Raw genomic sequence first — 14,993 nt, forward strand, 5'->3', positions numbered from 1 at the left:
AAGTTTCTAATTCATTGAAAGTTTAGTGATAACTAATACAAATAAAGTATTGTGGAAGTTCTATGTTAGAAGTTACATATGGTGATTCTGCATCAGATAGTGATTTAGGTAGGCCATAATGGAAAATAGAACAATTTCATTATTTGTATTTATTAGATTTTTAGGTTTTTAAAAATATCTTCTCCTATTTCTTTCCACCACTGCACACTAAATTTATATGCAACTTCAAAATTCTTATTACAGATGCTTTAGAAAAACAAAGTATTAAAAAACACATGAGTGATTCCTACTGTTTTTCTAAGACAAGTAATAGAAGAAGCCTCTGTTTTCATATCTTTTTACACAGAGATTGGCCTGGGGTGGTGGTAGAAGTAAGAGAGGTATGAATATTGAAAAACTTACTTTAGTCTTTTCTTTGTATTTCATATGGACCAACTCCTTCCTCTGAAAGATAAGAACACTATTACTTTATCTTCTTCAGGAGATAGAGCAGTCCTTCTAATAGCAGATTAAAAAATAATTTGTTGGATATTGTAGATAACAGAATGATTGGCTGATAAATATATGCCAAGTAATTCTCATATTTCATCCAGGAGAAAATAAGTCTTTCCTAAGAGTTATGACTTTTTATTAGAAGATTCTGAGAACAAAGATATAATTAGAAATTATTATATGAGTGAATTTTCAAAGTTAACAGATACTTCATGAGTTTTTAATGCTGATATTTTGTCAAGAGTTTTTATGCTTTGCCTCAGACTTTAAAAATTTATATAGTGCTATATATATAACTAATGTTTTCATTACTTTTTAGATCCCAGGCTATCAGTATGTTTCACCTGAAGGCAATTGTGTAGAACAAATTCAGAGTTCTTCTGCTTTTATTCAGGTAGCTTTTTATTTATAGCAAAACAAACAAACAAACAAAAACAATGAAAACACTTTCAAACATACATTTGAAAGTCTAATAGTGCCTATTTCCTCATTCATAAAACTAGGACAAAATACTACCTGTTCTATTTACTTTGAATATTGTAACTGAAGGAGAAAGTTTATAAATGGGTTTGAGAAATATAAACTGTACAGATGTAAGGTGGTTGACAACACCAGCAGTGTGGTCCTTACATTTTTCCAACTTAAACCATTCAGGTTGACAATGGACTCATTTTTGTTAAATTGGATAGAATGTGCATATATATGATTTAATAAAACAGACTCCAGACATAGATTTCTAAATTGATATAGATGATACAATATAAGTTTTTTAATGTATGTATGTATTTATTTATTTATTAGTTTTTTAATGTATTTAAATTTCCCAATTCTGGGGGTAACTAACTGGCTGGCTCAGTTGATAAAGCATGTAACTCTCAATCTCCATCCAGGACATGAGTTTGAACCCCATGTTGGAGATAGATATTATTTTAAAAAATAAAATAATAAAATGAATTTCCCAAATCTTCTCTGTTAAATTGAAAATATTTAGATACCGGGGGATTGTGATATTGAGCATTTGGGATTTAGTTGTATTAAGCTTTCTTGGAGAAAATAGATTTTATGTTGCATAGAAGATAAAAATTAAGAATAATAATAATAATAAAACATTTATTTAAGTGGCCTTTCTCTTTTATTTAACTTGTTTTAGCCACCCTTCATTGATGAAGATCCTGATAAGGAAAAAAAAATAAAGGAACTTGAGTTACTTCTTATGTCAGCTGAGAATGAAGTTAGAAGAAAGCGAGTTTCATCGGTAGGAAATAAGCTTAAGTGTTTAGATTTTGTTAGAATCCTTCATGTGCTTTTATAGTTTTCATCAGCATTGACTTTCATTTACTAACACATGGAAAGCATATTCAGTATGACTCCAGATTTTAATACAGACTAAAATAGATTTTCTAATTTGCAATGTTGAGGTTGCCTGATTTTGATATACAACTCTTTGAACATATTTTACAATGTTGTATATTAAGATGTTTTTTAGTTGTAAATGTCAAGCAGACCTAAGGTATGATCTTCAATATATATGTGTGTGTGTGTATATATATACATATTTGTGAAAATGATATGTGATTTAGATTAGGCTTTGCTTTTATTTTATTATGATTTCTGGCTTTGCTTTCATTTTAGGCCTTCCTTGTAATGATATTTTTAATAGAAAAAAATGTTTGAAAAATAAAGAATTCAATAAATTATAGAGATTTATGTGCTTCAGAATTACTTTTATTCTGTCCTTGAACGTGTTTTCCTATTTACTATATTAAGAATATGAATTCGGTAAATTGGAAAAAAACAATAACTTAAAAAATATAGGGAAAGGGAACATTGAGATTTTATGTTCTTTAAAGAAATTTTTATATGAATGTTGGGTCTTGGTTACCACATGTGAAAACTATTGTCTGGGATTTGCTTGATGGGAACAATTAGGAGTATTAAATTAGGACACATAGTAATCATTCTAGCTAAATTAGGCTATATTAGATGGATTAGGAGAAAAAAGATTTATACTTAAATGACTATTTTAAAAGTTTACTGTCTTGAGATTTTTTACATTTAGGAAGGGGCTACTCTTGGCCTGGGGCTTAATGAGGGGACTGTCCACTCAGGGTGATTGGGAGCTAATACAAAATTACTAAATAGAATAACGAGTTTTTGAAATAGTATTATGAGGCAACTGCTGATGTCTTTATATCATTCAAAAAAGCATTAGTAAAAACAACATTGTTAACTATAATAGACAAGATACATGCCATAGGAAGCATAGTTTTTGTATTAAAACTGCAAAAACCATGGTCAAATAGGAAGACCTAAAGTATACCTATTTTAAAATTAATTTTGGTTTTATTAAGAAATAGTTATTTTTAGAGAGTCCACATTGTTAGGTAATTGTATCATGTTTAAACCATTTTTTATTTTTTTATAGTAGTCTCATTTTTAATTTAACGGCAAGAAGTAACTAGCTACAAGAAATGGCATTTTACATTAAGATGAAGACAGCTTTTTTTTTTAGAACTTATTTATCTAAAATCCACTTTCATAAATATCTGGTTGGAGATTTTAGATTCTGGAGGGAAGTTGCTGCACCCAGTGGAATAGAGTCCATACACATATAAAGTATTCTTTTTTTTTTAAAGTATTCTTAAAAATTATTTGATAATTGTCATTTTATTAAGTATCCATTATGTTCAACCATTATAGATATGTTTTATGTATTCTTAGTAATCCTTATATTAACTGTGAAGTAGGTGGTTTGTTGTTAGGAATTTATATTCAGGTGTGTCTGAATGTACCTCTGGTTTTTCCACTGGGCCTACTCACCTTTTTGAATCTTTTTACCACTTTCAAATTTAATTGACGTGCAATAGTTCGGAACCTATCTCCAGGAAATGATTGCAAATTCCATAGTTGGCTATGCTAATAAAGGAAGGGTGCTTTAATTTTTTTATTTTGGAGGAACTTTAAAACAGGTGGAACTTATTTTGCAACAGTCGGAAATTTTTTTCACCTTAACTTGAAACCGAACGTTTTGTTACTGTGAATATCTAACACATTCTAGTAGTTTTTAGTTTTAAAAATATAGGTACCATTTATTGAGCACTTCCTATGGATAGGACAATGTGCTTTCTAAAATATGGTAGCTATTAGCTCCATTTAATTTAATTTTATTTTTTTTCCCCATTTAATTTTAAATGAAATTTAAAAATTCAGTTTCTCAGTTGCACTAGTCACATTTTAGTTGTTTATATGGCATGTGGCTCTCATATTGAGGAGATTCAGACATAAGAATATTTTCATCACCTCTGAGAAGTCTGTTCGAGAGAGCTATATGCTTTATGTTTAAGGTACCACGTATGATTTCCATCTATTGTGAAATGATCACCACGATAAGTTTAGTTAACATCTATCATCTGATATAGGTACAAAACAGAAAAGGAAAAGAAAAAAAGGGGAAAAAATTCTTTTTCTTGTGATGAGAACTCTTAGGATCCACTATTAAAAACTTTCAAATTACATATAGTTTCTTAACCAGGACTCCTCAAGGTCTTTTTTTCTTATTTTTTTATTATGAGATATTAGGAAGCTCAGCTCAAAAGATAAGTCCATTGCCCACTGTACTTCTTCAGAGAGATAAAAATGACACAATCCCTGACTTCAAAGGGTTTACTCTGCAATGAGGACACAAGAAATAGGATGTAGTATGTTAAAATAAGTCACAAAGTTTTGTGGGGGCACATAAGAGAGGTGTCTGAGGTATAGGTAGTCAGAGAAGGGTTCCTCAAAGAACTCTATTTTAGCCTAGTCTTGAAAGGCAATGTTTATTTTGTAGCAAAGTGGATGAACTACGGCATCATTGTAGGTGGAATAGGTAAAAGTGGATGATCAATTGGAGGACTTTCCAATATTTGAAGTGTATCTTAAATGAAGAATAAAAATTTTCCCTGACCTATATTGGAGAACATTCTAGATAAAAGGAGCCAGTAGTATGTGCAAAGGCACTCTAGGGTAAAAGACTAACTCGTGGGAATTACAACTATAGTTGGATATTCGGTATTCCCTGGAAGGAGGGTGTATGAGTGAAAGTGTTGGGATATGAGGTGTAAAAGGTAGAGAGAGACCAGATTCTGGGAGTTTGAACTCTATATTGTGTACATATGCTAGTTTGCTAGTTTTATTTCACCATGACTTTTGAGGGAAGACAGTATATTTGCTACTATATTTTTTGCGAAATGTATGTTATCCTAGAAAAAACTCTTAGTTAAAATCCAAATTTATGCTTAGGTTGAGAATGACAAATAATATTCACATTTCTTTTGTACTTTTAGCAACCTGGAAGCTTTTCTAGCTGGTCTGGTAGTTTCCTCATGGATGATAGCATGTCTAATACTCTAAATAGCCTCGAGGAGCACACTAGTGAGTTTTACAGTATGGATGAAAATCAAACTCTGTCTGCTCAGCAGAATTCACCCACAAAGTTCCTGGCCGTAGAGGCAAATGCTGTGCTGTCCTCTCTACAGACCATCCCAGAATTTGCAGAGACTCTAGAACTTATTGAATCTGTAAGTTTGAAATTGTGAGATTACCAAAAGCTCAATTTTAGTAGCATGATTTCATGTTCAGAAACTTAGTTTAAGGGACACTGACCAGTTTTGTTTTAAGCATTCTTTTGTATGTCATGCTTAGTTTTATTTTGATTTTTTGCAGTGGCTTTTGGCAAAAACAAATAAAAAATTTATATCTTTATCTTACTATGTACTTGACCTAAAATTTTTAGAAATTAAAATTTAAGAATTTGTTTTTTACTGTACAAATTGTATATTAGAGAGAGTTGGAAACTAGAGGAAACTGTAAAGAAGAAAAATCCTCCATAAGCCTAGAGTTAATTTGAAGTATTTTCTTTCAGGCTGTGTTCTATACATATAAAACATATGTACATGCATATATATATATTTACTGAAATATACACCTATGTATTATGTTTATAGATTTTTTTCTACATTATATCATGAGCATGTCTTTGTTTTCTTAACTGTTTTTTGAACTTCAATTTTAATGGCATCATACTCTTTCATATGAATGTAACAAAATTTATTTACTCAGTATACGGTTATTGAGCATTTAGGTGGTATCCAGTTTTTCAGTATTACAAATTATAGAATATATTATGTAAACCTTTGTGTAAAATCATGATTTCCATAGATTAGATTAAATTTCTGGATCAAAATGTATGACCATTTTTGAAGATGTTCCATACACATTACCAAATTATATGGAATTTGATAGTTTTTCTGATGTGGAATATAGTGTGAAGTTTATGAAGAATTGTACTCTTTGATAATAACTTAAAATAATTTGTTCTTTTTATTTAAAATACTTTGACAGTAAGCTTCCGCTGCTGAATTAGACGAAATATTGTAGGATGTTCCAAATTGGAGTTGTAGTAAAACCGTAATCTCTTCCTCTCAAATGGTCTTTCTTAAAAGAAAAAAGAGAGAGATGAATAAGAAAAGCCTATTTCTCATAATAAAAATGAGTAGTTAACTTTGTGGAAGTCATCTTTCTATGGTCAATATCATATTTAACTAGTTACATAGTTTAAAGGATTAACTTAGGTAAAGCTTTATTTTATTGCAGGATCCTGTAGCATGGAGTGATGTTACCAGTTTTGATCTTTCTGATGCTGCTACTTCTCCTGTCAAGTCCACCCCAGTCAAACTTATGAGAATTCAACACAATGAAGGAGCCATGGAATGTCAATTTAATGTCAGTCTTGTACTTGAAGGGAAAAAAAACAGTTGTAACAGTGCAGACAATGAGGCTGTTCCTGTAACATCCCCGAATGTGGCCAAGTTTAGCACTCCACCAACCATCCTCAGAAAGAAGAGAAGAATGAGAGTGGGTCAGTCCCCTGGCAGCGAACATAGCGATGGCTCCTTTAATGACGGTGGTAATACAGCACTAAAACACACACCAGTGAAAACACTACCATTTTCTCCTTCACAGGTAGAGTTTTGTTTTTGCTTATGTTCCCAAATGTTGGTGAGCTCAATTACATTAGATCCTTAATATCCTTACTAGCAGTTTGTTCCTTTGATAACACATAAAAATGGATAAAGTATTTAAATGTATACATGAGAGTGCTAAGCTCCGGTAGATCAGAAGCTGTCTCATAAAGTGTAGTAGTTGTGTTATTGTATCTTAAAATTTTTAGAGTTAAAAGGGATGTTTTAGATAAATAGTTGTGTATCTTTATAGGATTCATCAGGAAATAGGTCCAGAAAGGTAAAATGGCTTGCCCACAGTTACCTAATGGCAGAGTTGAGACTGAGATCCAGCTTCCTGATTAACTGTTCAACAGATACTGAGTATACATCCATAGACAACTACTCATTGTAAGAATTTCATGTGTGTGAAGGTTTTTTTTAGGGATGTCAGGAACTACCCACTTTCTCCTGGAGTTATGTCCCTGGGCAACAGATGTTTATAAGAGATACAAAGCAAACTGTAGCTCTTATTTTATAGTACTATCTTTCTTAACAAATACTGTGTTCCAGGCTGTATGCTAAACACTTTTCTTATAGCATATTAGTTAATTCTCTTCCAAAAACCCTTAGGAGTTGGAACAAATTCAGAAGTTAAGCAGTTTGCCCACGATCAGTTAATAAGAGAAAGGAATTGATGTTTGCTCAAAGTGTCTTGGTAGATTAAAAAGTTTTATGGAAAAAGAAGGACATTTAATGGTCAAATAAACTTGAAAGATCCTGGGATAGTGTTGGAGATGTATTTTGATGCTGGGATAGTCAGAGAATCTGGCTGTACATAAGCACTGTGTTCTCTGAAAATTATTCCCCCTGTGCTTCAGGGGATGACATTTACACAGACTACAGTTTGAATCGTTGTGTTTCCCAATACCACCCTAGCTGTCAGAGTTACCAAGATCCTGAGGAAGGTGAAACTGGGTTGGGCACACTAGCAATTTTCTATTTTTATAGAGTTTTGAACATTAGCAATTTTTGTTGAATTATAAATCCTAAGGTGGAAAGTGGCTGAGAAGGTTGAGTCATGGTAATAAAGACCTTGTATCCCATAGTAAAGAGCTTGAATTGATGGGCACTACTACAGGGTTTTGAAAGGATTGGACTGGTAATCTTAGGGTTAAGTATATTTGCAAATATTAGGAGCTGGAAGTGATAGAGCATTACAGTTAAGTAGCCTTAAAGTAATTTCCATTTCTTCCTACCACTGCTTCTATTCTCTTGGCTACAAAAATCATTCAATATTTCATGATTATATGTAAGTTAAGATTCAGTGAGTAAAATTGGATTTTATGTCCAGTGTTATTTGAAAAATGGATTCTTGATACCTATTCTGGCTGTTCCAAGGTTCTGAGCTGTATTCTAGGTAGGCAGATTTGTTAGACAGCTGTATTATCAACAAAGCATTATTATTTTCAGAATTCAAAGATTTCTTATAGAGAAGGACACTTAAATTGCTTATTAATAAAATAATAAAACTTTTTTCCAGTTATATTGTTGTATGAAACTGTTATAATAGCAGCTATTTATGGTTTCTGTAGATTTCTATTTGATATATTTGTTGTAAATTTATCAATTGTTATAAAATTGTTTTACTGTGTTCTGTAACTTTTGAATATTTGTTAAACAACTATTTCTTGAATACCTATTATGTGGTAAACACTTAGAAGAGCTGGGGAGAGAGTGATGAACAAAATAAAAATTCCTGCCCTCATGGAGCTTAATTTTCATGGAGTGGAATGTAAATGAAATATTATTGGTAATTCTTTTCTAAAAGGAATAGAGAAATATCTTATATTTGAAAATATCCTTGAAAATCCTATCAGTTTAATATTTGTGTAAGGATTTTAACATTCTAGAAATTGTCTCTATAAACTCTCTCATTTTTTAGTTTTTCAACACATGCCCTGGAAATGAACAAATTAATATAGAAAATCCTTCATTTACATCAACCCCTATTTGTGGGCAGAAAGTTCTCATTACAACTCCTCTTCACAAGGAAACTACTCCCAAAGATCAAAAGGAAAATGTAGGGTACGTATTAAATAATTGTGTTAGCACAATTTTAAGAATAAATTAATGGGGTGCCTGGCTGGCTCAGTCAATGGAACATGCAACTTTTAATCTTGGGGTCATCACTATAAGCCCCACGTTGGGCATAGAATTTACTTAAAAAAATCATCTTGTTTAAAAAAATAGTTTTTTGTCTGTTTATACGTATATCCTAATCTCTATTCATATAGGACTTAGAATTGAAAAAAATTATAAAAAAAAAAAGAAAAAGAAATTATAACCTCATGTTTCATTCCCACTGACTGAAAATCAGCTAAATGTAATGAAAAACTTTGATATGAAGCGAAATAACATTTTTAGTACTTTTTTCTACATTTGTCTTTTTCCATTTTAAGGTGATTGATTGGAGTAAGAATTAGTTTAGGCAACATACTTTAAAATAGTCCTGGAATGTTTAAATAAAGCATGTGTATATGCAAGAAAAATTTAGTGTATACTTTTGTCATGAGTGTGCCTTCCTTAACGCTTATATAATCAAATTTTGACTATAATACACATATCTAAATGATTGGCTAGGTTTAGAACACCTACTATTAGAAGATCTATATTGGGTACCACACCAAGAACTCCTACTCCTTTTAAGAATGCGCTTGCTGCTCAGGAGAAAAAATATGGACCTCTTAAAATTGTGGTATGTATGCTCTTTTTATTTTTAAGAAATATCTTGATTTTAATAAAAGTGTTTTTTATTTTTATCCTTTTTTTCACATTTTAAAAAAGATGTTCACTGAAATTGATAAAATTTTATTTCTTGATTTATAAATTTGAATTTGCTGTGTTAATCCTTTTCCTTGACTTGTAAATAAACCTTTGCTTGGCTTGTTTTGAATTCATGCCTTTTTTAATATTATGTCATCTAGAGAAAGCAAATCAAGTGTCAGTTGAACCCTTTTCTTAATACTAGAACCCACCTTTTAGTAGTTTCTGTGGTAGTTACCTGCAGTAGAATAAAGTAATTTTAATATTTTGATATACATAAGCACTTTCCTAATAATACTTAATGAGTCTGAATGATCAAGATACCTCTTTAAGGTTCAGTTTACTCTTCAATCAGTGGAGATCATAAAACACATCCCAGCGGGTTATTTCTGGAGATTAAAAAAAGATAGTAGAAATAAAGGGATTGGTGCTAAGTTTCAAGTAGTATGTACTTAGTTGCTGCTCTTGTTATTTTAATAATCGTGATAGCAATAGTAGTTCGTAAATGGAGGTGGGAAGTGTTATGTGTTTTTGCATATATAGTTAACTTTGAAGTATGTTAGATGAGCTATGGACATTCTAATTCCAGGCAGATACAGATTTCTGACAAGTTAGGTTTGTTAGAAATAAAATATTTTTAAAAATATATTGGTCTAAACTCTAGGGGAGTTTAATTATGTTCCTCTATTTTTAGTCATATTTTGGGTAGATTCATTAATTCTAGTTTGCTTGATTTAATTAGTTTTCTACCAAAAGGAATGTCACACCCTCAAATCTTCTGCTCTTTCCTCTCTTTCTAAAATATTGGTTTAGAGGGTGCATAGTAGGATTGATGAAATCTTTTTGTCCCTTAGCTCTATAGTCTGCTGTGAACAATTTTATTCTTTTTAGTTCTCTAGACTTTTATTTGCGCATACACACATAACAAAAGTGAGATCACACTTTATGTACTATCTTGTAACCTTTTAAAAATTTTTTAAGAATAAATATGTATATTTGTATCCCATAATTTTTGATGTTTGATATTCCATTGTATGGAGTTACCTAATTGATTTGACTAATCTTTCCAGTGTTTTGCTTTTCATTTTAAAATGCATCGTTCAACAAGTATTGATTGAGTGCCTACTAGGTGCCAGACACTGGGCTAGGCTTTGAGGATGTAATGTTGAACATGTCAGGTATGTTGTCTGCCTTCATAGGAGTGTGTAGCCTAATTGGGAGCTAGGCAAACAATGATTTGAAGGCATTTAAGAATTCTACAGTGCCTCAGGGTCATTTGTTCAACATATAAATTGAATACAAATTGTTATTTTAATACTAGTGTGTGGGAAATTAGGTTTTAAATTAAGTCCCTATCAGTTTGTTTTCATTTGGGAAGAATTTATCCATTGCCCAAACAGATCATTTTCATCAGCAATTTAAGATAAAAAGAAAGGAATGATTTAGTAATTACAATTTCTAAAATATCCATATGCTCATATATCTGTTTGCAGCAAGCTGACTTTTCATTCCTCCTGTTCGATCTCCAGTTATTATTTACTGAGTACCTACTATATGCTAACCATTTACTTTTCTAATGTATCTTACTTTGAGTCACATGCACTTCTTAGAAACGGCTCTGAAATTTTAATCTGGTATGCCTTAAATATCTATTGCTTTCTTAGTAACTATTGATTTTTCTAATGTTTGCTGAAAATCACTCAAAGACTAAAAACTCTGAAAGTCCTTTAAATAAAAATCTAAATTTGGGTAGTATTAAACCTGAGAAGTATTACATACAGTAGTTCTTTTCTTTGTCACATTAGGACATTTGGTAGTGAAAGAATTCATCTGTGTCTTAGGCACTTCTCCAGGACGTTTGTATTCTTATGAGGGAAAAACAAATCATAGATTTTTTTTAAGAGTACCTAATCAATATTCTTTGTGAAATATAATCCTTAAAACAAAAGCTTCTGGGACATTACATAAAAATACTGACATAATTTCTGCATGTGTCAGGCTGTAGATGAGAGCACTAAAAATTCTGTTTCCATTCTTAAAGTTTTTGTAAATGCTGTGTAATCTCATTTATAAATGAATGTTATTCTCTCTAGCTTTGTTGACTGGGAATATAAGCTGCTGGTTATTCTGTGCTGTCAATTTGTTCTTTAGTGGCACTGTGATTGTTTATTTTAAAGCAGATCTTAGCTATGGTAGGGGTTGTTTGATATAATTAAAAACATTTTTTCCAGGGGCGCTTGAGTGGCTCAGTCGGTTGAGCATCTGACTCTTGATTTTAGCTCAGGTCATGATTTCAGGATTGAGAGGCAAGTGGGGCTCTGCACTGGGTGTGGAGCCTGCTTAAGGTTCTCTCCCCCCGGCCCAGGCTCCCATGCATGCTCTCTCTTTCTAAAACAAATTGTTCTTTCCGACTTACACAGTTGACTTAGCTATTTGATAGGAAGCTAGGTAAATAATATTTTGATACTATTTCAGTATTTAGCCCACACTCAAGTTTCTTTCATATAGACACACATACACACCACTTCTTGAAAACTGTCTCATCTCTAAGCTTGAGACTAGGTGTACAGAGATATACACAAAGATGAAAAAGACGTGCTTACTGCTCTTAAGTAGCTCACACATCTAGTGGTAAGAGAAACATGTTAACTAGTAACTACATACTATATAATAAGTACAGTAAAAGAATAAGGAGAACTAGTATAGTCCCAATTTGTTATGTATTTATTATTTTTTCTATTTTTATGTAAAAATATTTGGGAAATAATCTCTTATCTGTTTAATTCTGAGGCTCCTGATTGAAGCAGGAGCTACAGCAGTTTCCCCTGAAGGAGAAAGCCTAGAGTGAACAAAGTGCACACTTCATTCAGTGTTTGTAATGCTTAGTATTATTTTTGCCATAAAACTGATTAGTTAATTCATTCAACTTTAAGTATCTATAGGGACTCAGAAAAAATTATACCAATAATAAAAAAGTATAAAAGATGAGTTTCTATATATGGGGGGGAAGGGAATTGATATAAAAGACTCTTTAACCCTTTTAAAAACAATTTAGTCACAGCCACTTGCCTTCTTGGAAGAAGATATTCGGGAAGTTTTAAAAGAAGAAACTGGAACAGATATATTCCTCAAAGAGGAAGATGAACCTGCTTACAAAAGCTGCAAGCAGGAGGTAGTCTTTTAGTATTATTGTTAATAAAAGTCTTTATTTTAAAAATAAAAGTGACTTTACCATAATGCTTCTATTGTAACTTATTCATTCTAGCATACAGCTTCTGTAAAGAAAGTCAGGAAATCACTAGTCTTAGATAATTGGGAAAAAGAAGAACCAGGTACTCAACTATTGACTGAAGACATTTCAGACATGCAGGTTTGTGAAGAATTATTGTTGTTGTTAATGTGATTGCTATTGTTGTTGTTAACGTGATTGCTTTAAGTCCTACTGGTTCTTGTTTCTTACCCATTGTGTTATGAATCTCATTAGAGATTCATAGTTACCTTTAGCATTTATTATTTTGCTTACTTCAGAAAGAAACTATTGACTATAGAGAATATTTTATTTATTTCTTTCATTTTTATATTCGTTTTGTTTTGAGAGGAGTTTACTCTTTTATGTATGATATCAAAAAATGGTAGTTCTCAAAACTTTAAATTTCAGTATTTATCTTTGGTTAATTTCTGATTTAATTTTACTACATTACTAGAAATTTCGTTGGAGCCAAAAGCTTTCTTGGAGTGAAATGACAGGGCTTCCACTACCACTTACTCAGTAGTCTCTCTATTTGTCTCCATTTTTGAATTAGTTATTTTCCTCTTCTTTTTTCTCTCTTAGTCAGAAAATATATTTACAACATCTTTATTAATGATACCATTATTGGAAATACATGACAATAGGTGCAACTTGACTCCTGAAAAACAAGATATAAATTTAACCAACAAAACATGTACACTTAATAAAAAGAAACCAAACCCTAACACTTCTAAAGTCACATTGGAAAAGAACCTTCAGGTATGAATTTGTAAGTTTCTTTCAGTGATTTTTGTTGTTGTTATCACTTTGTTCAGTTATCACTTTGTACTTACTGATCACAAGTTATACTTTTTCTTTTTAGATTCAAAATCGACTATAACAGTAACTAAACATTCACCATTATTTTGTCACTCAAACTAGATTTGGGTTTTGAGATACTGATTCATCAGGGCACATATGAACTAAACAATTGAAGTTGTGGCCAGTCTCATCTGGTGATTTCTTAAGCACAATTTCATTTTTAAATTAAAGTTATCTAAGTCTCCTTCTGGCCTCTCTTCTTCTATAACAAATATGTGTAGCCCTAATTGCTATCTTGAAAGGGTAAGTGGTTGGAAGCAGTTTCAGCTTGATTTTGTTGGTATAATTGTTTCCAGTGAACTTTTTGGCTCAGAAGTTGTAAAACAAAATTCTTTTTTCCATTGCTCTGCAGCCATTATGTTGCTGTAAATGAAGCCTGGAAAATTTTTTACTACGTTATCTTAAGAATTCAACCCAGTTAGTTTGAGAGTTCATTGAGGATGAAGTTCTCTTCTTTAGACCACAGCAACAGCAGCACTAGCATTCCTGACGTTTAAGCAGTTCTTGAAAACATCTTTGGCAATTGGATGTGGCCACTCATCTCTGTCTTTAGCTGCTGCCCTTCAAAGAGCCATGTAGCATGTTCTCTTAATCCATATTAAATGGTTTGATTTCCCAGTGTTTAACACAGAACTTTTCAGGAAAATAGATTACATAGCAGATCATACCTAAAAAAGATTCTTTAAATCTTTTGCAAAATTTTGAAGAATAAAGACTGACATTTCTTTCCATGCTAAGACTGAATTGAGGGGGTTGTGGTTAGAAAACTTATAAACTGCCTCTACAAATCTACGAACAAAGTAGCTAAAAAAAATGGATTTTAAAAAATTGATCATAAATATTTAAGTATTTTTAAAATATTGTTTAATAAAGAGAATCACAATGCCATTATCCAAACATGTTTATAGTGATTATTTATCATTATCTAGTTGGTTGAAATAATTGACTTTTAAAAGTGTCATTAATTGTAAAGTGGAATGTATAGTTATTTTAGTAGTTTTCATATCACTATTAATATTTCTTTCATAGTCAAATTGTGAATGGGAAACAGTGGTTTATGGAAAGACAGAAGACCAACTTATCATGACAGAACAAGCAAGAAGATATTTGAGTACTTACACAGCTACCAGCAGCACTTCAAGAGCTCTCATACTGTAAACGTTATTAAAATCGATGAAATTCCCTACTTTGTTACTGTATCCTATACTAAATTAGGTTGCAATGAAATTTTTGTCAATTAATTGTTTTTAAAGTTTTAATACAGCCCTAAAATGGTTTGCATCTTTTTTCATATTGGGGAAGCAGGAAGCCCAGCCACTTAAGTAAGGGGTAGGTAATTTCATGGTTAATTTTTTAAGAGATGAGATTTAAAAAATTGTTTTTAAAGAACAAGATCAGAAAACCATATTAGAATGTTATGGATATCCTAAAGGTAAATTCTCACATATTTTCTTTAGAAGATGTATGTTGCTACTCTCTTGATGCTGCAGTTTTGTTACAGATAGGTTTATGAGTATGTATGATTTTTGAAATTAGTCTATGTATGGGAAGCACACATGGTTTTATGAAGTACTTTTGCCTAC

The 14,993-nt window shown here is 31.5% G+C and overlaps 1 protein-coding gene across 2 annotated transcripts in view; it reads left to right on the forward strand.

Annotated features, from left to right (window-relative positions):
• Window positions 1–14,725, forward strand: part of MYBL1 (MYB proto-oncogene like 1) — a 35,013-nt gene extending 20,288 nt beyond the window's left edge. Inside the window, exons 7-16 of one of the 2 annotated variants that reach the window (XM_072804403.1) lie at window positions 812–886; window positions 1,643–1,747; window positions 4,818–5,051; window positions 6,127–6,495; window positions 8,419–8,561; window positions 9,117–9,231; window positions 12,355–12,471; window positions 12,565–12,669; window positions 13,132–13,308; window positions 14,440–14,725. In XM_072804403.1, the coding sequence (XP_072660504.1) occupies window positions 812–886; window positions 1,643–1,747; window positions 4,818–5,051; window positions 6,127–6,495; window positions 8,419–8,561; window positions 9,117–9,231; window positions 12,355–12,471; window positions 12,565–12,669; window positions 13,132–13,308; window positions 14,440–14,568 (1,569 nt within the window). In that variant the 3' untranslated portion in view covers window positions 14,569–14,725. The remainder of the gene's footprint in view (window positions 1–811; window positions 887–1,642; window positions 1,748–4,817; window positions 5,052–6,126; window positions 6,496–8,418; window positions 8,562–9,116; window positions 9,232–12,354; window positions 12,472–12,564; window positions 12,670–13,131; window positions 13,309–14,439) is intronic. The other variant, XM_072804404.1, reaches the window with a different exon arrangement.
• The last annotated feature ends 268 nt before the right edge of the window (window positions 14,726–14,993 follow it).

Source organism: Canis lupus, chromosome 28 (assembly GCF_048164855.1).
Source record: "Canis lupus baileyi chromosome 28, mCanLup2.hap1, whole genome shotgun sequence".
Taxonomy (NCBI): Eukaryota; Metazoa; Chordata; class Mammalia; order Carnivora; family Canidae; genus Canis; species Canis lupus.